At 38.3% G+C, this 27,009-nt stretch overlaps 2 protein-coding genes across 10 annotated transcripts in view; one reads left to right on the top strand and one right to left on the bottom strand.

Moving 5' to 3' along the window:
• MTRFR (mitochondrial translation release factor in rescue) overlaps nucleotides 1-10,296 on the bottom strand; it is a 33,593-nt gene extending 23,297 nt beyond the window's left edge. The window contains exon 1 of the mRNA XM_028479889.2: nucleotides 8,768-10,296. The gene's annotated coding sequence lies outside the window, so the exon portion shown is untranslated. The remainder of the gene's footprint in view (nucleotides 1-8,767) is intronic.
• The window catches only part of MPHOSPH9 (M-phase phosphoprotein 9), a 38,397-nt gene extending 11,451 nt beyond the window's left edge, over nucleotides 1-26,946 (top strand). For 7 of the 9 annotated variants that reach the window (XM_028479880.1, XM_028479882.2, XM_028479881.2 and 4 more), the window contains 11 exons: nucleotides 904-1,027; nucleotides 4,911-5,001; nucleotides 6,443-6,549; nucleotides 10,340-10,465; nucleotides 10,627-11,087; nucleotides 11,416-11,571; nucleotides 15,032-15,119; nucleotides 16,957-17,172; nucleotides 24,361-24,408; nucleotides 25,330-25,394; nucleotides 26,803-26,946. In XM_028479880.1, the coding sequence (XP_028335681.1) occupies nucleotides 904-1,027; nucleotides 4,911-5,001; nucleotides 6,443-6,549; nucleotides 10,340-10,465; nucleotides 10,627-11,087; nucleotides 11,416-11,571; nucleotides 15,032-15,119; nucleotides 16,957-17,172; nucleotides 24,361-24,408; nucleotides 25,330-25,394; nucleotides 26,803-26,908 (1,588 nt within the window). In that variant the 3' untranslated portion in view covers nucleotides 26,909-26,946. Of the gene's footprint in view, nucleotides 1-903; nucleotides 1,028-4,910; nucleotides 5,002-6,442; nucleotides 6,550-10,339; nucleotides 10,466-10,626; nucleotides 11,088-11,415; nucleotides 11,572-15,031; nucleotides 15,120-16,956; nucleotides 17,173-24,360; nucleotides 24,409-25,329; nucleotides 25,395-26,802 lie in introns of those variants that run through there. The other 2 variants (XM_055080258.1, XM_055080262.1) reach the window with 2 other exon arrangements.
• Nucleotides 26,947-27,009: the final 63 nt, after the last annotated feature.

Below are 27,009 nucleotides of genomic sequence, written 5' to 3'. Positions count from 1 at the left end.
AGGGAGTTTGACTTGTTTATTACATTTATAATAAGCTAAACATGTTTAGTAAATACAGCTCCTTTTAGTTGGAATGAGATGTGTTTGAATGTCTATCAGTTTTATCAAATTGTTTTATTTACTGCCTGTGCAAAACTGAAATTAACAAAGCACACTATATGCTAATGACATCTGTCTTCCCATTTACAATGTTATAAGACTACTAAAACTCTTAAGGTGAGAGGCCTTGCCAGAAAAATGCCTTTTGTATTTTCTAGTCACTATCGACTTGCTGAAAATTAGAGTATAGGACTGCATCAACAGTGGAATTTTGTCGCACATGTTCATATGATTTAAAACAAAAAATTATATACAAGCATACTCAGTTTTATGTTTTTTGTTTATAAGAAGAGATTTTGTAAGTTAAATGACATTTTGATTGACCCAGGTAAAAGAAACTTTTGGTAAAAGAAACTTTGGCTGAATGTTTGTAAAGCAAATAATCACTTAAAATTATGTTTCATTTTATGTCTCTGAAACATGTCATCCAGTGTAAGGTATTTTGCTGTGGCAACACAATCTTGGGTACCCATAAGTATAATTATAAGTCCATCTAAATAAGTATGCTTTCACTGTAGAGATATACTGAGTACTTGAAGGGGCCACTATGGTGGTTTTTGTTCTGTTCCACGGCTACAGACTATAAGTATTGTTAATCACTGCTAGTCTTTTTCTTCATTTTGCCTTTAACAGTAAGATATTGTAAAAAGAAATTTATGTGAATCAATAAAAATCCATCCTCTCTCTGCTATTAGAAAAACAACTCAAAGCATTTTCCACTGACATAGTATCTACTAGTGTTTAGTTTTATTTGTGAAGGACAGCATTTAAAGAGAGGTGTTTTGTTCTTTTCTTTTTAAATAGTAAATCTATAACATCATGGGCTCAAAAGCTGAAGCAGAACCAACCAAAGAGAGCACATAAAGAAGAGGGGTGTTCAAAATCTATGCAAGGAAATGAGCAAACCAAGAAATCACCAATTGAGAAAGTAGGTGATAAGTCACTTGACTCTGGCATGCTTCATCTATGGACAATTAGGATAATTATGTTGAGTTTACCACATGTTTATTAACATAAGTTTTTTGCCCTTTCTTTTGTACTGTTAATTTGTTCCATTGACATATCTTTTTTGATGTCTCAAAGGATGGGAAACAATGCTCCAATTAGTGGTTCTTTAGTAGGCCGGAAATCAAAACTAATGAGGGATAAAGTACTACTAAAAAAAAATGAAACATTTTGTAAAGGTCCTAATTCTCTTTGTACTGCAAATGTTTACATTTAGCCAGAGAGTAATATATTGTTTTTAAAAAAACCCTCAAATAACTTGTTCTACTGTTAAGTTGCAATAAGTAGTACTCTGTGTGTGAATGCTTTAAGATGCCATTATAAAAACAGTTGAAGCTTGGACAACTCTGAATTTATAATCCAAATTGTAAGAGATTGTTTAAATTCTAAACATTCATTTAAATTCCTTTTGCTCATATAGCAGCTGCTTTTGTTAAAGAGCTATAGCTACTGAGTAAGTTTTAAACATCTTTAAAGACCTTTTGGCCTAAATTGTCATAGAATTACATTGTTTAGTATAATACATTGAAATTGCAAAATCAAGTCTCTCTACAAACTTGATTCCTTTAGAAACTGGCCATGTCTTGATCATCCTAAACATAGTCTTTCCATCTTCCTTTGAAAAATTTCTATTAAAGAATAGAAGTTGTGGGGACATTCCTGGTGGCGCAGTGGTTAAGAATCCTCCTGCCAATGCAGGGGACACGGGTTCGAGCCCTGGTCCGGGAAGATCCCACATGCCGCGGAGCAACTAAGCCCGTGCACCACAACTACTAAAGCGTGTGCTCCTAGAGCCCGTGCTCTGCAACAAGAGAAGCCCTCGCAATGAGAAGCACATGCACTGCAATGAAGAGCAGCCTCTGCTCGCCGCAGCTAGAGAAAACCCGCACACAGCAACAAAGACCCAACGCAGCCAAAAATAAATTAATTTTTAAAAAAATAATAGAAGTCGTAAGAAGGCAGTCCCCCAGCCTTCATAAGGCAATATTTCTCTTTCAGTAAATTTTCTTTCTTCAGCCCATGATACTTAGGCTTCTTGATATCATCATTTTTTTTAACTTACTCAGATTTGTGTTAAGGAGGGAAATGAAGGTGAAGAAGCTACATGAACCATCAAGCCTCGGGGGCTGGTGCTGTATTGGTAGCTCTGTTTTTTTGAACCTGTGTGCCATCAAGCATGGTATATCCTTATTTGGTGTGGTGGCATAAAAGCATTTGGAGACTGGGGTGAAAGTTGTTTTTTTCATTGGAATAGGTTGGCAGAAATGGAGAATGTTTTTATATGTAGTAGCTTCATTTTTTCTGTTTTTACCTTAACTGAAATGCAGTTTGTGGAGACTTCTTCACTTCTGATGAACTTCGGATTTGTGGTGTGTAACTTGGTTGATTCACTGTCTTCTGTGACTGTGGATCGGTATTTGTTCGATGTAGCCCTGTGGTTTCCAGAATTTGCTGCACATTGGAGTCACCTGAGGAGCCTTAAAAATCTACTTATGACTGGCCGCCAGCCCCAGGCGGTCTGTCCTCATTGGTGCAGTTGTGACCTATGATCAGGTGGTTTAAAAGCTCCTCAGGTGATTCTTATGTGCTGTAAAGCTTGGAACCAATGATCTAGCCTAATTTTCTCCCTTGATTCGGTGGAGAATCAGACAAGCAGCTGAAGGATCAGAGACACTGCCTGAGAAATGCCCTTGGGGGGATAGGTCTGCCTAGTAGCCTGTTCTGCCTCTGGGGATGTCAGTTGCGCAGAGGGTAAAGCTGCGATGAGGGCATGATTCCCTTTGAATTTTTCCTTTTCTTTGATCACCTCTGGACAAGTTTTATTTTTCCTATTTTTTTAAGGTGAATTACATATTTTTGCTATTAAATCATTAGGGGAAATCAAGTTTCTTTGATATGTCCAAGTTTTAAATGGCTTTCAGGTAGTGGTGGTTATTGAATCAGACACCACACCTGAAATGCACTTCTTACCTGCATAATTCTGAATCAAATTCTGTGGATTCACAAAAGTTGGAACTTTCTTCTTTAGTTCATCCTTTCTCTTCTCCCATTGCTTTTTTTCCATTTTCAGTCTAAATACAGGGAATCTTTATGATCAGAATTCTCTTGGGATCCAATTTTCTTTTTATACAAGGTAGTTTATTTTGGGCCCTAGCTATTTTGAAGCATGTCTTGAAATTGGATATCGTTTAGCGTAAGGATTTTCCAAAGCTCAAGTCGGTCTTTGTTTCCTTGGTCCTTTGGGACAGACTGGCTGTTACCATTTCCCCAGGTGTGGGCTCCATGGTGGTTTTTCAGATGCTGCTAGACTGTTACTGGTGAAGATCCTGTGCTAGGCTGAGGCCAGCTTCTTGGGAAGGGCTTTCCTTGCACCATACTTTCGTTGCTCTTTAAAAGCCGGGCCTGTTTTCTTCAGCTGATGCCTTGTGGCCCGAAGAGTGCAGCGGGCAGCCGTGTGAGGTGAGCCCCCTCCAGCCAAGGGGGCGTGTGTCGACTGAGCGCGTTAAGGTTTACACCAAAGAACCAGGAAAAAGTCAAAATATTTTAATTGGGATTTTTCACTTATTCTTCAGCAGTCAGCTTCTCTTGGTCTGTTAAGTACAGAGACGCGACAGAAATTTGAACAGGTCGGTGTTTTAGGAGAGACATTTGATGAAAAGGAGGCTAAAGTGGTGCCTTAGAAGGCTGAGGGGATAACCCCTCCTTGGTATGTAGAATGTCATCAGCTTAGTGTGCTTTTGCTTTTGCAGTGGGTTCACAGGTGGTTGTAAGCAAATAGAGCTAAATACTTTTTAACAGGAATTAAAAGTTTGATGGTGGTGAAACTGATAAGAAAAATTCTGATGAAAATCACATGTCTCTCTGGGGAAACACAGATTTCTTGTGACAATGCCAGAGATATTGTGAGGAGAGTTTAGCTTAGAATTTTTATTAGAATTGAGGATAAGTAAGCATTTTTAGCCTTTTCTGGTAACCAATTATTTGCATATAAGATGTAGTCTACTATTTAAAGTTCATATTAATTATTGATATGCAGTTTTCAGAGTTGATTTATTGTAGTCTAATGATAAAAATGAATTGTTATGGCTTTTACACTAATTTTTATACTAAATGACTTTAATTCTAGGCACTTGAAGTTTCTTTTGGAAGTCGATGGCGAATTATAAATACATTTTCTTTCTTTTATTTATCTTTGGTTGTGTTGGGTCTTCGTTGCTGTGCGCAGGCTTTCTCTAGTTGTGGTGACTGGGGGCTACTCTTCATTGCTGTTCACAGGCTTCTCATTGCAGTGGCTTCTCTTGTTGCGGAGCACGGGCCCTAGGTGCACGGGCTTCAGTAGTTGTGGCATGTGGGCTCAGTAGTTGTGGCTCACGGACTCTAGAGCACAGGCTTAGTAGTTGTGGCGAACGTGCTTGGTTGCTCCGCAGCATGTGGAATCTTCCCGTACCAGGGCTCGAACCCGCGTCCCCAGAATTGGCAGGCAGATTCTTAACCACCGCGCCACCAGGGAAGTCCATAAATACATTTTCATTCTGAACTCATAATGTCTGCTTCCGGTTTCCTCTTTCATCTCCACAGAGAATCAAAATAAACTTTTGTAAATTACACAGGAATAGAAAATCCTTCATTGTTAATTCCTATCATTTTGCAATTCTTGTAACCATGGGGAAAACCAGGCTTACTTTCTTTGTGAACCTCTGAAAGTTTCTCTACACCTGGGTTTGACACCTGGCTCTTATTCCTTGTGTCAGCAGTTTGTGCCTAATGATTTTTTATTTATAATAGTTTTCTTTCTTGAATTGTAGTCTGATTTCACTGCTGCTACACATTCTCGAGTTTTTTACCTCAACAAACCAGATGAGAGTCCAAATTGTTGGATGTCTGATTCAGGAACAGGTATGATACTTATATTTCTAAAGAGTTTTTTTCAAAATAATAAGGTGTGCATTTCTCATAGGGTGATAATCATGTATATTAGAGTGGTTTCTGTAAAAGTATTATGTGCTGTCTTGTGCCTCTGGTAGCTGTAACTTCCTTACTTGCCTTACTTTGTGTTACAAGTTCTGTAAAGGTAGAAAGAAGTACTTTTGCAGTTATTTCAAACAGCTGCAAAAATGATGTCAGCATTTTTCAGATACTCCGAAATGAATTAAGAAATTCAAACTGTCTGTAAGCCATTCTTTACTCTCCGCGGTGAGCTTATTTTAGCTTTAATGGCTTTACATACTGACTCCTTTTTCCCACAATCCCACATCCAATTCAGGATGAATTAGCTTTGCCTTGTGAAAATTACCATGATCCGATCACCTGTCACCACCTTCCTGCTCTCACCCTAACAGAGCCCCATCACCTGTCCCCTGGGTTCCCGTGAGCTTGCTAACCAGCCTCCCTGCTTTCACCCTTGCAGCTTCCATCTGTTCTCAACACAGTAGCCAATGCGATCCCTTTTAAAGACAGGTCAGATCTTGTGACTCCTCTGCTCAAGCCCTGCTGTGGGTCCACTTCCCACAGAATAACAGTCGGGAGGGAGTCTGTCCTTACAGAGGCCTGCAGGCCCGGAGACATCTAGCTCTGCTCTTTGACCTCACTGTCTGCTGCTCTCTCCCTTTCTCTGCTTCAGTAGAGAGGCTGTTTGCTCAAATATGCCAGATAAGTTCTCATTTTAGGGCTTTTGCTTTGGCTGCTTCCTGTATGTGGAATGTTCTCCCCCACCCCTTACGGGGGAGCTCCCTCATATATGGCTAACACGGCCAACCTTGACCACCCTATTCAAAAAGAGCGCCTGCCCTCCCTTCCACATGCACTGCATCTTCCCTTACACTGATTTTTAAATTTTACTAGAGTGCTTACCACCTTCTGACATACTGTGTGTACTGCATGATTGACTTACAGTTCACAGCTCACTTTTCACGCCTCCTCCTCCCCAGCTGGTACAGTAAACGCTCAATAAGGATTTGAATTATTGAATTCTTTAGATTGCTTCTGTGTACGTGTGTACTGTGCATAAAGGAATTGTCTTTTAAAAAAATATATTTTAAATTGCACGAGTTTATCTTGACTTTTAATAATATGATAGTTCAGTTTAAAATATTTGGATCATTAGTTAGGACTGGTACATGGCAAGGCATTTATGTGAATTTTTTCCGTTCCAAATTCAACTTCCTGTATCCAGATAGCCAAAAACTTCCCGTATTTAATTTTCTTTAGGTAAAAATAAGTTATTCTAGAACACATACTTCCCATGTTTAATTTTCTTTAGGTAGAAATAAGTTACTCTAGAAAGCATTTTTGTTCTTTTTCCTCACCCTTATCTATTCTGTGTATTTGTTCACATTAGGACTGACTTACTGGAAACTGGAGGAGAAGGACATGTATCACTCTTTGCCTGAGACTTTAGAGAAGACATTTGCTCCAGCCTCCTCCACGGATATATCACCAAGCCAGGTAATTTAATAACCCACGATGCACGTGTGTATTTGTTATACAATTGTACACACTATTTCATTTACAAAGTTTGTATTTTTCAATTTCTGATATACAGAAAACATGGGCTTTAAATCATATCTCCCTGCTTTCAGATTTGGTCTCTGTCATTCACTGCCTATGTGATCTTAGGAATGTTACTTAAAAATGGAATTAAAAATGCCTGGTTAGTGTTTTGTGAAATTAAATGACATGGTTTTGTGCCCACTATTTTAAATATAGTAGGTACACAAATAAACTTCTTCCCCCGTTCCCAGGCGTGGTTTTGATTTTCTGTTCTGTTACACCCTCCCGCTGATCCATTTGTATCATAATTATGAGCAATTTAATTTGCTGTTTTGATTTTCTTTGAGCAAGAAATGTAAATATTTTGTTGACTTCAGAGCAAAGAAATAAAAATATCCAGTATGTGTACATCGATGTATATATCTCACTTCTGTGCTTAGATCAGGAGATGAGAGAATAGTTTGGAGGAAAGGAGAGATACAATTAAAGTAACTAGGAGAGCTGTAAACATGAGTGACAGGCATAGATGGACAGGACAACATGGGACCAGTGTATTTTTGGACATCGGAGCCCCAGAGAGGGCGGGAACCAGCATTCTGCCCTTCAGAAAAGGAGGAAAAAAGAGATAGATAAACACTAAGAAGGAAGGGTGGGGGAAGTGAGATTGAGGGGTCTGGGAGACTCAGTGGGTTTTGCAATTACAGGGCTCACTGTGTGCATTTCTTGGTCTTCCACATCAGTAAATTAACACTATTTTGTTGACTCAAAATATAAAGTTGCCATCAATTTTAAGACTTCCTGTTTCATATTCTACCAAGAAAAAAAATTCATCAATCAGACGGATACAATGCTTTCTTATCCCTTAGAATTTATATTTTGTAGACTTAAACATATATTTTTATTCTATAATTCTTGTACATACTTATGGAAAATATAAGTGAAGTAAATTAGTTGAAACTTCTTTCCCTACAGGAGGTTACACTCCACACTCCTCTCTTTTTAAGTCAGTGTTGGTTTCTGTGTTTTCCACATGCCATTTCCCTTGGGCTACCAAGAGCATTGGTGACTTGGTATTTCTTTAAAAAAGGATGAAAGGCCTTGGTGCTGAGTTTTTACCTGGCTTAGTAGTTATGTAGGACTGGCCTGCTTTTGACTCTCAGATGGGGAATGTTGCTAAACATTCTCCGCGGTGAGCTTATTTTAGCTTTAATGGCTTTACATACTGACTCCTTTTTCCCACAATCCCACATCCAATTCAGGATGAATTAGCTTTGCCTTGTGAAAATTACCATGATCCGATCACCTGTCACCACCTTCCTGCTCTCACCCTAACAGAGCCCCATCACCTGTCCCCTGGGTTCCCGCGAGCTTGCTAACCAGCCTCCCTGCTTTCACCCTTGCAGCTTCCATCTGTTCTCAACACAGTAGCCAATGCGATCCTTTTTAAAGACAGGTCAGATCTTGTGACTCCTCTGCTCAAGCCCTGCTGTGGGTCCACTTCCCACAGAATAACAGTCGGGAGGGAGTCTGTCCTTACAGAGGCCTGCAGGCCTCTGTAAGACAGATTCACTGTCTCTTAAATATTGCTTCTCAGGGGTTCCAGTGTAGCCTCTAGGATTTTCTTCCAAGCTGCTGACACCTATTTGGCCAATTTTGAAAGCTTTTTTATTTGCTTATGAGCAGGCAGTGACAATTATGTCACAGCTGCTACTTGTCCAAAGGCATTTGTAAGATGCTGTTAATTACAAGAGACATCCTCACTTCAGAGATGTTAAAATATGACAAGAAGGGCTTCCCTGGTGGTGCAGTGGTTGAGAGTCCACCTGCCGATGCAGGGGACACAGGTTCGTGCCCTGGTCCGGGAAGATCCCACATGCCGCAGAGCGGCTGGGCCCGTGAGCCATGGTCGCTGAGCCTGCGCGTCCGGAGCCTGTGCTCCGAAGTGGGAGAGGCCGTAACAGTGAGAGGTCCGCGTACCGAAAAAAAAAAAAAAAATATGACAAGAAGAGAAATCATAAAAGTGGTGAAAAGGAAGCTCCTTAGCAGTCCAGTGGTTGGGACTCTGAGCTCTCACTACCGAGGGCCTGGGGTTCAGTCCCTGGTCGGGGAGCTAAGATCCCACAAGCCACTTGGCACACCAAAAAAAAATAAAAAAGGTGGTGAAAAATATTACCTCGTATTACAGTGAGCTGTAAATAGAATAGTTGCAACTGTTCACCCAGGGCAGGATTCCTCAGTCTGTAGCCATAGTCCAAGAGCTGCTGCTTGGCATAGATTTCAGTGCTTGAAAAGGCTTCCAGGTTGTTGGTATATAAAAAGTAAAATTTCAAAGCAGGATTATAGAAATTGTGGTAAATTTTAAGGGTTTACATTTAACAAATTAATGCCTTTAATGCACACACAAAAAGTATAATTAATTGTCTTTTTCACAAACTAGTTAGAGTTTATTAAAAAAAACATTAGTTCATGGTGCTCTGCAGTCTGTCTATGTAGGGTCTGGAAATGGGACAGTTTAAAAGTTTAAAGCTATAGGACGAATGTGTTCTTTCAGTGCTTTCAATGTATCTCTCGCTGAATCTGTAATCTCATTTGAGAGAATGTCCACGGTTTAAATTTGAGGCCCAGGGTTAAATGGTACCCCTGTCATGCCCTACATTAAGTCCCACATTGAAATAATTTAAGCCCAATGTTTTAATATTTGAGTTTAGGTTTGTAACACTTCCAGTGTAGCAAAGCCCTGATTTCAGCTGTAGAAGTTAGGGTTGTATCTTCTTCTTCTTTTCTTTTTTTTTAATATTTATTTACTTATTTGGTTGTGTGGGGTCTTAGTTATGGCATGTGGGCTCCTTAGTTGTGGTATGCAAACTCTTAGTTGTGGCATGCATGTGGGATCTAGTTCCTCCACCAGGGATCAAACCCGGGCCCCTTGCATTGGAAGTGAGGAGTCCTATCCACTGTGCCACCAGGGAAGTCCCCATATCTTCTTATTTTACTAATTAAAAAAGGGTCTTATTTTCATTGGGTAACTTCTTTCTTAACACTTCTTGTTGTCTGCCAACTCTTAAACACGAATATAACTACAGAGCTGGGGAACTCCACCTTTTGACACCTGTCCCTTTGAGTCACAGGAAATTAATCTGGCCAGAAGTTTTCTTGCCCTGCTTCCTTCATTCATTATGAAGTCTTTTCTTACCTCAAAACTTGGTTCTGGGCTTCCCTGGTGGCGCAGTGGTTGAGAGTCTGCCTGCCGACGCAGGGGACATGGGTTCGTGCCCCGGTCCGGGAAGATCCCACATGCCACGGAGCAGCTGGGCCCGTGAGCCATGGCCGCTGGGCCTGCGCGTCCGGAGCCTGCGCTCCGCAACGGGAGAGGCCACAACAGTGAGAGGCCCGCATACCGCAAAAAAACCCAACCAAACAAAAAAACTTGGTTCTTATTTTGAGTAAGGAGACGACCAAGGATTTTATTCTTTGGAAGTGTTCTTAGGCCGCTAAATATCTTAGGTTTAAATTATCCCCTTAATATTTATTGTTAGAGGGTATGAAAATTTTTTCACTCTGAGGGAGCCTTATAATAGGTAATGACTTCCAAACTCTTATTACAAATCTGGCAGTCTGGCATCTCAGTTTATTTTAAATTTTTCAAAAATCTTTTTATGGTGCTGATCTTGATATCAGGAAAGTAAACTTTTTTCATCATTGATTCGTTGATAATATTTAAATAATTTTGTTTCATATCTTTAAGTCTAATACTAGTAATGAGATGAAGCTACCATCACTGAAGGATATTTATTATAAAAAACAGAGGGAAATCAAGCAGTTACCTGAGAGGAATCTCCCTTCTGCTTCCAACCCAAATCATCCACCGGAGGTAAAGTTGACAGCACTCTGCTGAGTGACAATGAAAGATGACTCATGACTCTTAACTCTCATCTTGAGCTTCCTTTTCCCTAGGAGATCTAAAGCCTACTCACTTGAAAACAAAACTGAGTACAGAGGGCGAGAGCTTACTGTTGTCTGTCTTATTTCTAGGTACTGACTCTAGACCCAACATTACACATGAAGCCAAGTCAGCAGATTTCAAGGATTCAGCCACATGGCTTTTTGAATGCCCTTGATGACAGAATAGGCTTCTCACCGGACTCTGTTCTAGAACCTAGCATGGCTAGTCACTCTGACATAGACTCGTTTTCACAAGCAAGTCATGTTACTTCTCAGTTATCTGGATTCCCAAAATATCCTTCAAATACAAAAGTTTCTCCAGTGGACTCTGGGAAAAATCATGCATTCCAAAATGAAAGTAGGACCAGTTCCACGTTTCCTGCAGTATATACTATTGGTAGTAACGACATCTCAGTCAACAGTGTAGATGAAGAAAACACTGGCCTGGTACCTTTTGCCTCAGTCAGTCAGTCCCAGCTTCCAGGTACAGCCAGTGGTGTCCCAGAATGCATTTCACTGACTTCCCTGGAAGATCCTGTGATATTGTCTAAGTATGTATTTCAGTGAATGGCTTGTAATGTCAATAGGTTTTTTATGATGTCTGCTTGAATGATGAAAATTGTTTTTATTGAACTTCAGTAATGTATAAAAAATTAAAAAGATAATATAATGTTTATAAGGTAGACCATCTAAAAAATAGTGTCTTTTTTTTTTTGCTTTATTAGTTGTCATCTTGTGTATTAATCTATTATATTTTCTGTGGGTGTATAAAGGAAAGAGGTTGTATTTTTGTGTATGAGAATCATTATGTTCTTGGTTTTTCTTATCAAAATAGTGAGGAGATGCTTTCTAAATGATGTTTTTTCCTCTCACCAACAGGGTTAGGCAGAACCTGAAGGAAAAGCATGCTCGACACATCGCAGATCTTCGAGCTTATTATGAGTCAGAAATAAGTAGTTTGAAACAGAAACTGGAGGCAAAAGAAATTCCTGCAGTTGAAGATTGGAAGAAAACCAATCAAATTCTTGTAGACAGGTAAGACTTATAATTTAGCTGTAAAGTTAGTGTTTCTCCAACTTGAATATATTATTTTCCCCAAAGTATAATATATTGTGATATTAAAACACTTTGAAAACGTGTGCTTTAGATTTGGAAATTTTCACACAGAAACATGTTTGCCTAAGTAATTATTTTTAAAGATTTGAGGGAATTCCCTGGCAGTCCAGTGGTTAGGACTCCTTGCTCTCACTGCTTAGGGCCCGGGTTCAATCCCTGGTTGGGGAACTAAAATCCCGCAAGCCATGGGTACAGCCAAAAAATAAAGATTTGAGCCATCCTCTTACAAAACACTGATAATTGATGAGGACATTTGTTTTGTGTGGGCGGAATACTGAGATAGTTGAGCAGATTTTGTACATGTAAAGGAATGTCATTTATGGGGGGATTAATGCTCTACGGATTCCCTAATAAGTCTACGATTGATGTCCTGGGGCAGTTCTCAACCTTTCTTCATACCCAGAAATGCATAACTTTAACCCAGACACTCATGAACCTGTGGAAACAGTTATCTCATTCAAAAAAAACCATAGACACACAGGGGAGAATGGTCTTATACTAGGGATAGCTTTCCACTTATTTTAGACAGAAAGAATCATTTACAAAATTTGATGCTTTTACTAGTATTAATAACAACATACTTAAGGAACTTCCCTGGCTGTCCAGTGGTTAATTTAAGACTCCACGCTTCCACTGCAGGTGGCTTGGGTTTGATCCTTGGTCGGGGAACTAAGATCCCACATGCCATGCCGCACGGCCAAAAAAAAAATTTAAAAAAATAAAAAAATAACAGCATACTTGCAACATACTTTGCAAATGGAATTAAACAGATTGAAAACTGATGGAGTCTAGGTGACAGCAAAGTCTTCTCTAGGGCAAAAAAGACAAAACCCCTTGAGAAAAGATTAGGAGGGAACTGAAATCTGATCCAGTTAACAGTTTAATTTGGAGAATTCTAGGAAAACTAGCTTTTATTTATTTATCTTTTTATCTCTTTGGCTGTGTTGGGTCTTTGTTGCGGTGCACAGCTTTCTCATTGCAGTGGCTTTTCTTGTTGTGGAGCAAGGGCTCTAGGCACGTGGGCTCAGTAGTTGTGGCACACGGGCTCAGTAGTTGTGGCTCAGGGGCTCAGTTGCTCCGCGGCATGTGGGATCTTCCTGGACCAGGGCTTGAACCCGTGTCCCCTGCATTGGCAGGTGGATTCTTAACCGCTGTGCCACCAGGGCAGTCCGGAAAACTAGCTTTTATATTAGTGTGTGGTTGCTGTGGTAGTTAACATGCTGTCTTGATCCTGATCGTTTCTATAGCTTCCATTTTGCTGTTGGTGGTGGCGATGCGGGTACAATGGCAGAGAAGTAGTTTGAAAAGAGCCAGGAAAAAAGGCCAGTTTTAGGTTTTCTAGGACAAAAAGAAAAGAGTAGATACCAGGCTGGGGAAGTTTGTTCTTATTTTTGTTTTGTTTTGTTTTTTAAGAAGGCACAGATGACCACAGGTACTTCCTGTTGGAAAACAGAAGTCTGAAAGAAGATGACCAGTAGACCTTGTTAGGTCAAAGACGGGGTGCCAAAGAAGGGGAGCTAATTAAAACATCTTTATGTCTAGAAGCTTCTAGAGCACACGGAGCAGTGAGAGAATGTAGGAGGAGCAAATTGGAAGTCAGGGTTTTAAATAAGTGGTCGTGTTATAACAGTAACAACAGCAATCCAGGTAGTGGAGTAAATGTACTGATAGTGTGCAAATGAAGAGCAACGCATTATTTTCTCCTACCAGTACCCCTAAAGGGCTTGATTTGGCCTACCATATAAAACTGTGTTACAGAGGACAGTAGAAACAAAATGAGAAGTTGCAGTTATTTAGAACTGGAAAAACGATTTACCTAAGACAAAAACCAATATTATGTTGTCAGTATACACAGCAATTTTTTTCACATTTCAAAATTGCAAATTGGGGAATCCCACTGCTATTGCAGATGGGACCATTAACACTTATATTGTCACACATTTGCAACTTGGGGGATGAGATCTCTGGCATACTGGAATCAGTGAGGTAATTACAACAGAAAAATAACAACACAGCAACACTTGACTATTTAGTGATCTTTGTTTCAAGAACAGTTTCATCAGTATTTCATTTCTGCAAGGCATTAATGCATAGTGGGTAGGAGCGTGACTCTGGAGCCAGACTGCCTGGCTTAGAATCCCAGTGTGACTGTGGAGGAGCTTAACTTCTCTGTCCCTGTATTCTCATCTGTAAAATGGGAATGATGACAATCCTAACTCACAGGATTGTGAGGATGAATGCAAAGTGCTTAACATAGACTGAGTGTGTAGTCAGTGCCGAATAAATATTAGCTTTTATTCACAACACATCATTGAACACTGATTCAAAATGGTGACCAAATTCTTCCATGTATTTTCTTATTTTGAGGTTCTATGGTAATTAACTTTACAAAGAAAGTCTTTAATTATAAGAATAACATTCATGCTGATTTGAAATAGTACAGAAGGATTTAATATGAAGTCTTTCTACCCCATCTTCTGTTTTCACATCCTAGACTTAATTTTTTGCATCCCTCCAGAAATTATAATGCGTATACATATATATTTTCTTCATAGATCAAGTGATTTTATGCAGTTTTCTATATCTTGCATATTTAATTTTTATTTTTTAATGTGATAAAATAACAAAATCTACCATTTTAACTATTTTTAAGTTTACAGTTCACTGGCATTGTCCATTCACATTGCTGTGCTACTGTCACCAGTATCCATTTCCGGAACTTTTTTTATCTTGCAAAACTGTCGTTCTGTACCCATCAAACAATAACTCCCTATTCCTCCCTCCCTCCAGCCCCTGGCAACCGTCATTCTACTTTGTCTCTATTAATTTGATGCTTCTGGGTACCTTGTATAAATGGAATCACAGTGTTTGTCCTTTTGTGTCTGGTTTATTTCACTCAGCATAATATCCTGAGGTTCTTCCATGTTGTAGCATGTGTCAGAATTTCTTTCCTTTTTAACATTGAATAATACTTCATTGTACACACCACACACACACACATACACACACACACACACACACACACACACACTGCATTTTGTTTATATCCATTCATCCCTTGGTGGACACTTAGGTTGCTTCCATCTTTTGGCTATTGTGAATTTATGCTGCTATGAACGTGAATGTACAAATACCTGCTCATATCTTGCTTTGTTCACCTAATATTTCTTAGGGATCTTTTCATGTCATTTTTAATTTTTTCTGGATACTATAATATCAGGTTCATTGGATATATTTTACTAAAATGGCATCCTTAGTCTTGATTAACATTGGAGAATTTGTTTTACCTAATATATTGGATAATCAGTTAGATTTTTATAATACTTTTAAGAGAAAGGATCTTGTCTTTGATTGTTTTGTTTCAATATATGGTTTTTAGATGTGGCCAGTTAGATAGTGCTCTGAATGAAGCTACTAGTCGTGTGAGAACACTTGAAAATAAGAATAACTTGCTGGAAAGAGACGTGGTAAGTAAGTACTCTATTTTTTGTTGTTCTAGTGGCTTAATGTTAAAAATTTAAGTTTTTTTATTAATTGAACTTTAGAGACAAATGAATAGTTTTATAAAAACATTGGTTATATGTTGCTTGTCTTCTCCTTTAGGATGTCTTATTGTTAACGTTTATATTTTGAATGCTGCTGGCTTCATATGATACTATAAACTTTTACCCTCTAAAAATTTTATTTTTTATTTGGAATATAATTTGCATATCATAAAACTAATCCTTCTAGAGTGTATAATTCAGTGGTCTTTAGTATATTCACAAATTTGTGTGACTATCACCACAATTAATTTTAGAACTTTTTTCTCACTCAGAAAGAAACTCCAAACCTCTTAGCCATCTCTCCCTATTACATGCTCTTCTCAGCCATGAGCCACCACTACTCTGCTTTCTGTTTCTATGGGTTTACCTATTCTGGGTATTTGATGTCAGTGGATTCAAACCATATGTGACCTTGTGTGTCTGGCTGGTTTCACTGAGCATCAGGTTTTCAAGGTTCATCCATAGTGTAGCATGGACCAGGACGTCACTCTTTTTCATGGCTGATAATATTCTGTAGTACGGATATACCACATTTTGTTTATCCATCCATCAGGTGATGGATGTTTGGGTTATTTTCACTTTTTGGCTATTATGAATGATAGTGCTACGAACATTTATATTTTCAAGATTTTATGTGGATGCATTTTCAGCTTTCTTGGGTGTATAACTAGGAATGCTTAACCTTTCCTCTTAAATAACTTTTTTTTCCCATGCATTACCAAGTTTTATTCTTCTGTGCATAATTTTACAAAGTGTTTTGCTGCAAAATGCCAGTTATACTCTAGACATTGTTTCTTTGTCTTTGATGGGTTTTTTGTTTGTTTGTTGTTTTTTGATGCTGAAACCAGGATAGTTTTGATGTTTTTTTAAGTTATCTTTGTCTCCTAAACTATAAACTTCATGAAGTCAGGGACCTTTCTTGTTGATCTTTTTTATTTATTTATTTATTTTTATTTATTTATTTTTGGCCATGCTGGGTCTTTCGCTGCCCACAGGCTTTCTCTAGTTGCAGTGAGCAGGGGCTACTCTTCATTGTGGTGCGTGGGCTTCTCACTGAGGTGGAGCACGGGTTCTAGGCGCATGGGCTTCAGTAGTTGTGGCACACGGGTTCAGTAGTTGTGGCTCTAGAGCGCAGGCTCAGTAGTTGTGGCACACGGGCTTAGTTGCTCCGTGGCATGTGGATCTTCCCGGACCAGGGCTTGAACCCGTGTTCCCTGCAGTGGCAGGTGATTCTTAACCACTGCTCCACCAGGGAAGTCCTCTTGTTAATCTTATATTTCTAGCACCCTAGTGCCTGCCATCTAGTGGATTTGCAATTAATGATTGTTGAATGAATATTAACATATCAGATGTTTTGAATTTTCTCTTTTATTTTCATTGTAAGTGAGAGAATAGGGTAAGAAATGCTTTTTTTCCCCTCTAAATATTAATGTGGGGCAACAAATTCCAGCTGTGCTTTTGGAATCATTTCCCTAACAGCCATGGTTATTTTTTCCTCATTAAAGTCATCTACAGGTGAGTCCTGGAATCAGAATGCCTCAGACAGTGGTTTTCTGCATATTATTCTGTAAGGTAATCCTTTCTAGTCTCCATCCCAGGATATAACAGAATATCAAATTTGTTCATTTCCATTTATGTGTTTTGTTTTCTTACTTTTCTTGTATATTTAATGTCCACAGATTATTAGCTGCTATTGAGACATCTATTTTTTTTAAATTTTTATTAAAAACAATGTATTATCCTTGTCTTTGTTTTGTAGAGTGATCTTAGAGAACGCTTCATTGCAGCCAGCAGTGCCTCCAAAATTTTGCAGGAACGAATTGAGGAAATGAGAACAAGTAATAAAGAAAAAGACAATACCATCATTCGACTGAAATCTAGACTTCAGGATTTAGAAGAGGCATTTGAGAATGCTTACAAACTCTCAGATGATAAAGAAGCAAGACTAAAACAAGAAAATAAAATGTTTCAAGATGTAAGTGATAAGTAACTCAGTGACGTGGTTGGCTAAAAGTAATTTCAGATATTGTAGTCTTACAAGCTATTATGATTTTTTCCACATTTATTTTCATTTTACGTAACTTTGCTGTAGCTGCAAATATACGTATACTTTTCTGATCGAGTTAGTTGGGTCTTATCTTAAAGGAGGAAGTCAGGGCTTTCAGAACTATGGTGTCACTCCCACACCTTTCTGTCTCTAGCAGGGCAGCCTTTGAGCTATCTTAAATCAACATCTGTGTGTCTGGCAGGTTCAACGGACCAGATTTAGAACAGGCTTGATAAAATTTTTCACTTTGATTTAATTTCACTTAAAATTTAGATCTGTATAACATTGAAACTGGATTAGGTTTTAGGTTTGTTTTTTTTTTAAAGTAAAATCGGAAAGTATTTCGGCTGTTGATATTTTCTTCCTGATAGCTTTAGATTTGATTCTTCCTGCTTTGTTTTTTAAAATTTATTTTCATGAAGGTAACACATGTAAATGGTTTAAATGGTCGAATATCAAATGAGAAACAGCAATCTTCTTCACCTCTCCCTATCTTGGAGTCCTCTACCCTAGAAGCCATTATTTTCAGCTCTTTTAGCCATTCCTTCTGAAGTTTTGCTCCATGTTTCTCAGTAACAAACTTACATTGCTCTTTTTTTTTCCCCATCAGTTTCAGACATTATATATTGACTACCCTCTGTGAAAGGTCACAGTGTAGCTTTCTTATACCATTTGCTTCCCAAACAGACACTCCCCGCCTCTTTCCAATGTGATTGATATATTAAATTGATCCTGAGAAGCTTATTCTTTACATTTGAACAACTCAGAAATTGGAATGCATCTTTATAGTGTCATATTTTAATTGGCAGCACTTTTTCCTCTTAGTATTTTAGTAAATAATATTAAATAGCATGATTTCTAGTTAGTGGTGTCTTAGACTTTAAATATGATATATTATCATTTATTAATGAATCAGAATTCAGTGTTTCTTATGTCTATGCAAATATTTTTCAGAGCTAAGCTGCAGTGTTCAGTGACTGCATTTCCTTTCTCTTACAACTTGTATTTTTCCTAGACTTAATAATTGCCTTGTCTCTTTATCTGCTTGCTTAGTTTTTTTACATGCATAGCACTTCCATTCCTCCCGCCTCCCCAGTATCCTTGCTTCAGTCTGAACTGATTGCCCTCGAGGTCTGATACACAGATTTCTAGGACTTGCCTTTGTCATCATCCTGGGAATTGTCTTTGCTTCTTTCCTGTATTGAATCTGTTCTTTTGTGTGGATTCTATATCTTCTTTCTTGGTTTAACTCTGTTTTGCTAGAGTACATCTCCTGAGAAAAAGAAGGCATAAGAGACAAATTTTGAGGGCTTCCATATCTGAAAACTTTTATAGTTGCAGTCACACTTTACTTTTTAAAAAATAATTTAGTTTTTAGAACAGTTAGAATTACAGAAAAATTGAGGAGATAGTGGAGTGTTCCCATATGCCCCACACCATTTCCCCTGTTATTAACATCTTGCATTAGTATGATACCTTGGCCACAATTAATGAGCCAGTTTTTGTTTTTTTTTCTTAATGTTTGTTTATTTTGGCTCCTCCGAGTCTTAGTTGCCACATGCAGCCTTCTAAGTTGAGGCATGCGGACTCTTGGTTGCAGCATGCATGTGGGATCTAGTTCCCCGACAGGGATCTAGCCCAGGCCCCCTGCATTGGGAGCGGGGAGTCTTACCCACTGGACCACCAGGGAAGTCCCAATGACCCAATATTGATACATTATTATTAAGGTAAACACCACAGTTTATTCAGATTTCCTTGCTTTTTCCCTAATGTTCTTCTTCTGCTCCAGGACTCCCTCGAGGAGACCAGATTACATGTAGTCTTCATGTCTTCCTAGGCTCCTCTTGGCTGTGACAGTTTCTCACACTTTTCCTGTTTTTCATGATCTTGACAGTTTTGAGGAGTACTGGGCAGGTATTTTGCAGTATGTCCCTTGGGATTTGTCTAATATTTTTCTCATGATTAGACTAGGGTTATTAGGAGGAAAATCACAGAGGTAAAGTACCATTTTGGGCATATCATACCAGCAAGCCCTATGTTTTTTATTCCTTTATAGTCATTTTAGTGAAGTTTCAGGAGGGAGTGCATATGAACACTCCATTCAGTGTGCCATATTTGATTAGAACTTTACATGGTTCGGTTATTACTGTTCTCATTCATACACATTAATAGTATAATTTTAGTGTGTGTGAGTACATGAGCTCCTGGTTTTTAAAACTTGTACTTCTTAACATCAGACCTACAGAAAGTTTCAAAAATTGTGTGAATAATTTTCATATACCCTTCATCTAGATTCTGAAAGTTAACATTTTATAATATGTGCTTTATCATTCGGTCCACGTATAGTTAAAAGATTTTTTCAAAAAAAAAAAAAATTTTTTTTTCCAAACTTTTTTAGAGTAAGTTAGAGATATAATGCATCTTTATCTCTAAATACTTCAAGGTCTATTTGTTAAAAACAAGGGCAGTCTTTTATATAACCATAGCAAAATTAGGAAATTAACATTAATATAGTAATCTAATTTATACATGCCATTCAATTTTTTGAAAATTATAGCACAAGTATTCCTTATACCAAAAGAAACTTTTTCCCTTGTTCAGGATCCGATCCAGGACTACACGTTGCATTGAGTTGTCACATCTCTTTTATCTCCTTTAACCTAGAGCAGATCCTCAGTTTTTCTGTCTTTTCTAACCTTAAAACTCTTTGAAGATCATAGACTAATTATTTTATAGAACTACGCCTTCTAACATGGTAGCCTCTAGCCACACGTGACTATTTAACTTTACACTGATTACCATTAAGTAAAATAAACAGTTCAGTTCCCCAGTTGCACTGGCCACATTTCAGGTGCTCAGCGGTCACACGTAGGTAGTGGCTGCGGTGTCGGGCAGCACGGGGGGACTGCATCTGTCATCGCAGAGAGTCCGTTGGCCAGCACATTGTGGAATGGTCCTTAGTTTGGGTGTGTGTTTCTTCACAGTTAGATTGGGTTGTCGTGATGCATAGGAGCCCCTCTTAGCACTTCCTGTTAGGAGGCACGTGTGAACTGTGTGGGTGTCAACTCCAGTCACTTGGTGAAGGTGGGGTTTGCCAGGGGTCTCCGCTGAAAAGTTATACCCTGCCCCTCCCCCACTGCAGTTAACATGTAACTTATGAGAGAGTAATTTAAGGCTCTGTAAATCACCTTTTTCTCATCAAACTTTTACCCACTAGCTGTAGCATGCCCTGATGTGTCTTGCCTGAAACCACTAATTACTGTGGCGGCTGCCAAATGGTGTTTTTTCTATTTCTGTGATTCCCTCTACATTTTACTGCAGGGAGTAGTCCTCCTTTCTTCTTTATTTCTGCTTATCAGCGTGGACTCATGGATTCTTATTTTATTCCGTGAGGTAGTCTTTTTTACTCTTTATTATTTTGATGCTTTGTCTTAGCTTTGGCCTGAGGGGTACGTGTGAAGCTGGCTTCTGTGGCCTTTTGACAGGTTCCCGTCATTCCATTGTTTTTAATTAAAAACCCGTCATTGTTTGAGTAGCAGTGAAGCACAAAGGATAGGTAGAATGTTGTTTTCAGCTGAAATTGCATGAATATTTCCAGGGATAACGCTGACTTTTTCCACATTTATCATGTCAAATATTTTAAGCACGCAGAAAGGTATAGCGTAATGCATTAAATCCCCATGTACTGGCCATCCGTAGATACAGTTGAAAGACACTCTTCTAGTCCTCTCTCTCCCACCCTAGAGGTGCCTGCTATGCTAAATGTGCTCTTGGTTATCCCCGCTCTGTTCTTTTTACTTCCACTATATATGCACGTTGTTTTAAACAATATATAGTAATGTTTTGTATGTTCGTAAACCATATATGAATTGTATTGCACTGTATCCTTCTACCACCTGTTTTTCTCTCAACATTGTTTCTAAGATTTGCCGTGTTGATACATGTAGTTTTTATTCTTTTTTATTTAAACATTTGTATGTGAAATATTTCTGGTATATACAAAGGTATAAAGAATAATATAACAAATACATGTAGACCGACCCATCACCCACCTTAAGAATTAAAATACTGTAGATGCCGTTGAGGCCCTCCATGTACCTTTTCTGATCACCTCTGCCTTCTTAGAAGTAATTGGTCTGAATGGTGTGAATGTCATTCGCATGTCTGTCTTTGTATCATCATGTTTGTATGGTTGCTTAGTCAGTGTTGTTTGTTTGGCATATCTTAAAACTGTAAATGCTATCATACTGTATTTACTGTTCTGAAACTTTTTTTCCTTTGTAAGACTTATCCAAGCTGATACATACAGCACTAATTCACTTGTTTTCATCCCTGTGTAGTATTCCATCGTGTGAATATTCCACAATTTATGTATCCATTTTCCTGCTTCCAGTCTCTTTTTGTTGCTGTTATGAGCAGCCCCACCATGACCATCCCTATATATACCTCCTGTGCCAACGTGTGCAAGTACCTCTAGGGTATTGTTGCAGTTACCAGAGCTGCAAAACAGATGACCCCCAAACTGGACATATTCTGCTCATGGGCTCAGTGGTCTAGGAGCTTGGACTGGGCTTAACAGGGGCAGCTTATCTCGGCCCAGCATTATCTGGGACCTTAGCTGGAAACTCAGAAGCTGGGGCCTTTGATGATGGCTGTCGACTGAGGCTGCAGTTCTTTCCACGTTTCCTTCCGTGTGGCCTCATTTGGGCTTCTTTGCAGCATAAGGGCTGAGTACCAAGGACGGGCGTCCTGAAGGAGCTTCCTGACAGCCGCAGTGCCTTTCATGACTAGCCTTCTGGAAGCCTTCTAGCATCTTCTTTTTATCCCTGGTATTCTGATAGTCCATAACAGTGTTTGGGGCATAGGTTCTTCCAATCTGGAAATTAATGTCTTTTAGTTCTACAGAACTTGCTGATATTATTTCTCTATTAATTTCCTGCCTCTCTCTCTTCTCTTTCTCTGGAACTTTTATGAGTAGATGTTGTATTGCATGGGTTAATTCTCTAAGACTTATTTATGTTTTACTGTTCATCATGGCCTCTTTGTCCTTTATCTTCCAGTCTTAGTATTAATTATGTCTTTTCTCATTTTTACTTTCTAAGAGCTCTTTATTCTCTGATTGCTACTTTTTCAAAGCTTGCTGTTCTTGTTTTGTGACTATAACATTGTTATTTCTCTGAGGATATTAATAATAGCTTTCTTTTTTTTAAAAAGATTTATTTATTTTTGGTTGTGTTGGGTCTTAGCTGTGGCACACAGAATCTCCGTTGAGGCACGTGGGATCATTTGTTGTGGCGCGTGGGCTTCTCTCTAGTTGTGGCGTGCGGGTTTTCTCTTCTCTAGTTGTGGCGCGTTGGGTTCCAGAGCACGTGAGCTCTGTAGTTTGAGGCATGTGGGCTCTAGTTGAGGCACGTGAGCTCAGTAGTTGTGGCACGTGGGCTTAGTTGCCCCGTGGCATGTGGGACCTTAGTTCCCTGACCAGGGATCGAACCCACATCCCCTGCATTGTAAGGTGGATTCTTTACCACTGGACCACCAAGGAGGTCCCAATAATAGCTTTCTTTTGATACTTTTCTTTAGTTTTAGTTCATTATTTCTTCTAAGTTAACCTCTCATTTTGATTTGAAGTCTGTTTCATATGGAATTTTTTTCTTCAAATGTTGGTTCTTTGGTAGGTTCACATTTAAGAGGGAGGCAGTAAAAAGCTATTTGGAGACTCTGTGTGCACAGATGGGACTTAACTTCCTGGTACCTTCACTTACAAGCAGTTGTAAGTGATGCACCAGGCATTTGGTTAGGGAACCTCCAGGTGTGAATGTGTCTTTTTTTCTGGGGTTGTTCAGTTTTCCCAAAGAAGAGTCTTCCGGTTTCTTGTCTGGAACCTATCAGCCAGGCTCTGGTGGCAGTGAGGGAGGGGAGAGTCAAGTGGGTTTTATTTTTTTAAAGACTTTTCCTTAGTCATTTTCTCCTTATCTCTTTGCCTCCCCCTCACACCCTGCTATCATACTTGTGTTTCCAAAGTTGCATTTTTCTCTCACAGTCATGTCTTCTATGCCCTATTGCCTGGCTGAACAGTCCACTGCTGTATGGGATGGGAAAAGGCCCTGGGCTCTAACCCAGGACTTTGAACCAGTTTCCTGTGGTCAGCCCTGTGCTTCAGCCCTGCCCACCCCTGAACCTGGGGTTCAAGTTGTGAGCCTCTCAGGGTTATGAAGAGATCAACCTACTTGCCATTAGCATCCTTTATTTAGACTCTGGAAGTTGTAGCCTTGTTGCATCTTCATTGAAATCTCTCACTCGTTGCTGTTACCTCTTTTGTTTTCTCTTTAATTGCTTCATTGTTAATTTAGTGGGATCTCTGGATAAAAAGAAAATCCTGTGATGAATCTCTCTTCTTTCACCAGAAGTCTCACTTATGTATTTTTAAATAAATTACCTAATTATATTAGACTTTGGGGATTGTACCTTTACTCTGTGGAACTAACTTAACAAAAGGTAGTGTGCAACAATCCCAAAGAGAACGATGCAAATACATTTTAATCTTTTCAAACACTGCTTTCTTAAAGGGCATTGACTGAAATAAATTATTTGTTTTACTTTCTATTTTGAAATAAATTCAAATTTACAGAAAACTTGCAAGAACTGTCGTACTCCTATATCCTAGGATCACCAGTTGTTAACATTTTGCCATATTTGCTTTATCATGTCACATATATATATATATTTTCACACACATACATATATATATATATTTTTTTTTTTTTCTTTTCTTGAACCATTTGAGAGTAAGTTGTAGACGTTGAGCCCCTTTACTTGTATACTTTTGGTATGTGTTTCCTAAGAAATACATCCATAGTCACAGAAAAATTATCCAAATAAAGAAATCTAATACTGATGCAGTCCATATCCAAATTGTTCCTTTATGTCACCTTTTTCCCCGGTCCAGGATCCATTCACTCATCTCTTTAGTTGCCTTTAATCTGAAACAATGTGTTAACCTTTTTCTTTCATGACACTGGCATCGCTGAAGAGTAAGGGCAGTTATTTTACAGACTGTCCCTCCGTTGATATTATAATATTTAATTTTGTGGTGCAATTCTTTGTTTTTCCTTGTAGCTTTTAGGAGAGTATGAGTCCCTTGGAAAAGAACACGAAAGAGTAAAGGTAACAGTTGATCCTTCATGTTCTGAACTTCCTGTCGGGGGCAAAAGCATTAGTTTGGAAGTGGAGAGATCTGACCCTTTCTCCCTTTCTCTTCCCCTCCTCTGTCCCCATCTGGCTATTTGAACTAGACTGCTCACTTATCCTCTCGTGTCAGTTTCCTTATTTTCAAATATCTGCCCATTTAACTCACAAATTTGTTGAATTTGTTAATTTAACAAATATTTATTGAATGGCTATTGCATTTGAGATGAGATGAAATTTTTAGAAGAGGATAAAATACCATACAAATGCAAATAATTATTTAATACTATTTAAATGTAAGGTTTTGCTTTTCAAAACATTAGCTTTTTGTGGGGTTGAGTTAATTATGTTTAAATTCTTAATTAAAACTCTGTTTGGGATCTACGTATTTGAATTCATTGAAACCCCACAATAAGTAAATGGGGTCCAAGTAGTTCTGTTGCATAAAATGCAGGGTTGTGATTATTCAAGGTTAGTGAAAAGGCCTGCATAGCTAGGTAGCCAAGATGTCCGGGGTTTCGGGGGCCAATTGTTACATCTGAAATCTCATCATTGCACGTATTCGCTTTGCCATTTACTGAGGTTTTAGTCAAGTTTGTGTTTAAAATATGTCCATTTTAACACTGTTTCTAATCAAGCAAAGCATAATAGGCTTTGCTTATTAAACAGCGGGCTTACACACAGCTATTTGTATAAACCAGTATTTTGCTCTTCATTTTTTCCCTTGAATTATGTATATTGGCTCTGTGGCTGATGCCATACTTGCTGAGTATCTGCATAATTTTCTTTGTAGCTCTCTGGTGTAGTCTTAGATTAGTTTTATATTATGCATTTTAAAATAAAAGGAATACATCTGAATATTTATCTTCAGTTATCTGAATTTTTCCTTTATTTTCATAGGATACATTAAATAAAACTGAGAACAAATTGCTTGATGCACATACTCAGATTTCTGATTTGAAAAGGTAAAATATATTGTCTTACTAATAAGCAAATACCTCTGACTGTTCTTTCAGGCCTTAAATATGTGTCTATATTAAAAGTGATGAAAAAAGCTTTTCTTGGGGATTTTTAAGCACTTTGAGATTAGATTTTAATCCTCATCTTCCCTTCACCTGGAAATACATTTGATTTTAGCCAAAGATTTTAAAATGATTAGAATATATTGGTGGCTGTGCCTGAAAGGTGTGCATGTCCCCAAACATTATGTATTTGCTTAGCATAGGTAAAACCTAAGTGATATTAAATCACTGAAAAGAATTTTAAGAAGTAGTCTAATTCACTGAATTATCTTTGTGCTCTAGAAAGAAAATAGCATTCACACTAATTTTGTGGTTATCTGCTTTCTTAAAGACCTGGTTTGAGGACTGTATTCATGATCTGATTTGCTTACTTAGGGAAGGAACAGTCGTTAAGTGGTCCCTATGGCAAATGATTAAATATTTCTAGTTGGCTTTAGCGTATATTTTTGTAGTTTTATTTGGAGATAAGTGATGTCCCTGATGTAGAGATTTTATTGCACTCTTCAGGACTTCTCATAGGGAAGAACAGGAACACTGTCTAGCTTTCTTGTCTACTCAGGTCTTTTCTGTGAAGCATTCAGTTCTAGGGATCGTTTGTTATCAGTTTGGTATAAGCATTAGCCCTGTTAGAGCTTTCTCCCTCAAACCTTCCTTGCAACAGAGTAGGTAAGAATTTACGTTTAAAAGATGAGATGGAGACATATTCAAAGTTTTAAAAGACAGAAAGAATGCCAAGATATCCGCAAAACAATTAACTGGCCAGAGTGCTTATTTTCTCTTGGTAAGCTTGAAGATAAGCTTTTATTCTGAACACAGCACAAATTAGATGAGCTGCCTATAGGTTGAGAGCTGTTCAGAACAGGAAGTTCTTTTTAATAGCTCTGCTTTGGATGGTAAGCCTGCTTCCTCTTGTGAGAGCCTTACCCGTGTATATTTCATATGAATACATACATATTAGAATTAAGCATGTTAGAATTGCAATTTATTTGATTGCTTGAATTTATTTTATTTTTATTTAATTTATACTGTGTGTTTTTATCTGTAGTAAAATTTCTAAATTTTTTTTTTTACTTTCTGTATTAAATGTATTTGTTGTTCCCTTTTCCTTCAGTTGTAGCATACGAAATGCTCCTTTGTAGAGTTTTTTCTGTTTGCCTTCCTATTTATTCTCCCTGATTTTTTTCAGCTTTTTAAAGTGTAATGTGGCTTTTTACTACGAAGAAGGTTTATGCATGTGCAGCTCTTTTGTCACCCCTTTCCTAGAAGTATCTGTTAAATAAGTAATTTGTAGTTGAGCTGTATTTTAAGTTTGTTGAAATGTACTTAATTTATCTTATTGCTTTTGAATTAGAACAATTTCAAAACTTGAAGCTCAGGTCAAGCAAGTAGAGCATGAAAATATGTTAAGTCTTCGTCATAATTCTAAAACTCCTATGAGACCCTCACGTGCCAAGTAAGTTACTTCGTTTAATCTCTCTGTAAAGCTAGTAATAGGTGCACCCTGTAATTGAATTGAGACACTCATCTGTCTAAATCGTGAGGAAGACACAGTTAAATG

Source organism: Physeter macrocephalus, chromosome 19 (genome assembly GCF_002837175.3).
Source record: "Physeter macrocephalus isolate SW-GA chromosome 19, ASM283717v5, whole genome shotgun sequence".
Taxonomy (NCBI): Eukaryota; Metazoa; Chordata; class Mammalia; order Artiodactyla; family Physeteridae; genus Physeter; species Physeter macrocephalus.
This window is presented reverse-complemented; position numbering and strand designations above follow the sequence as displayed.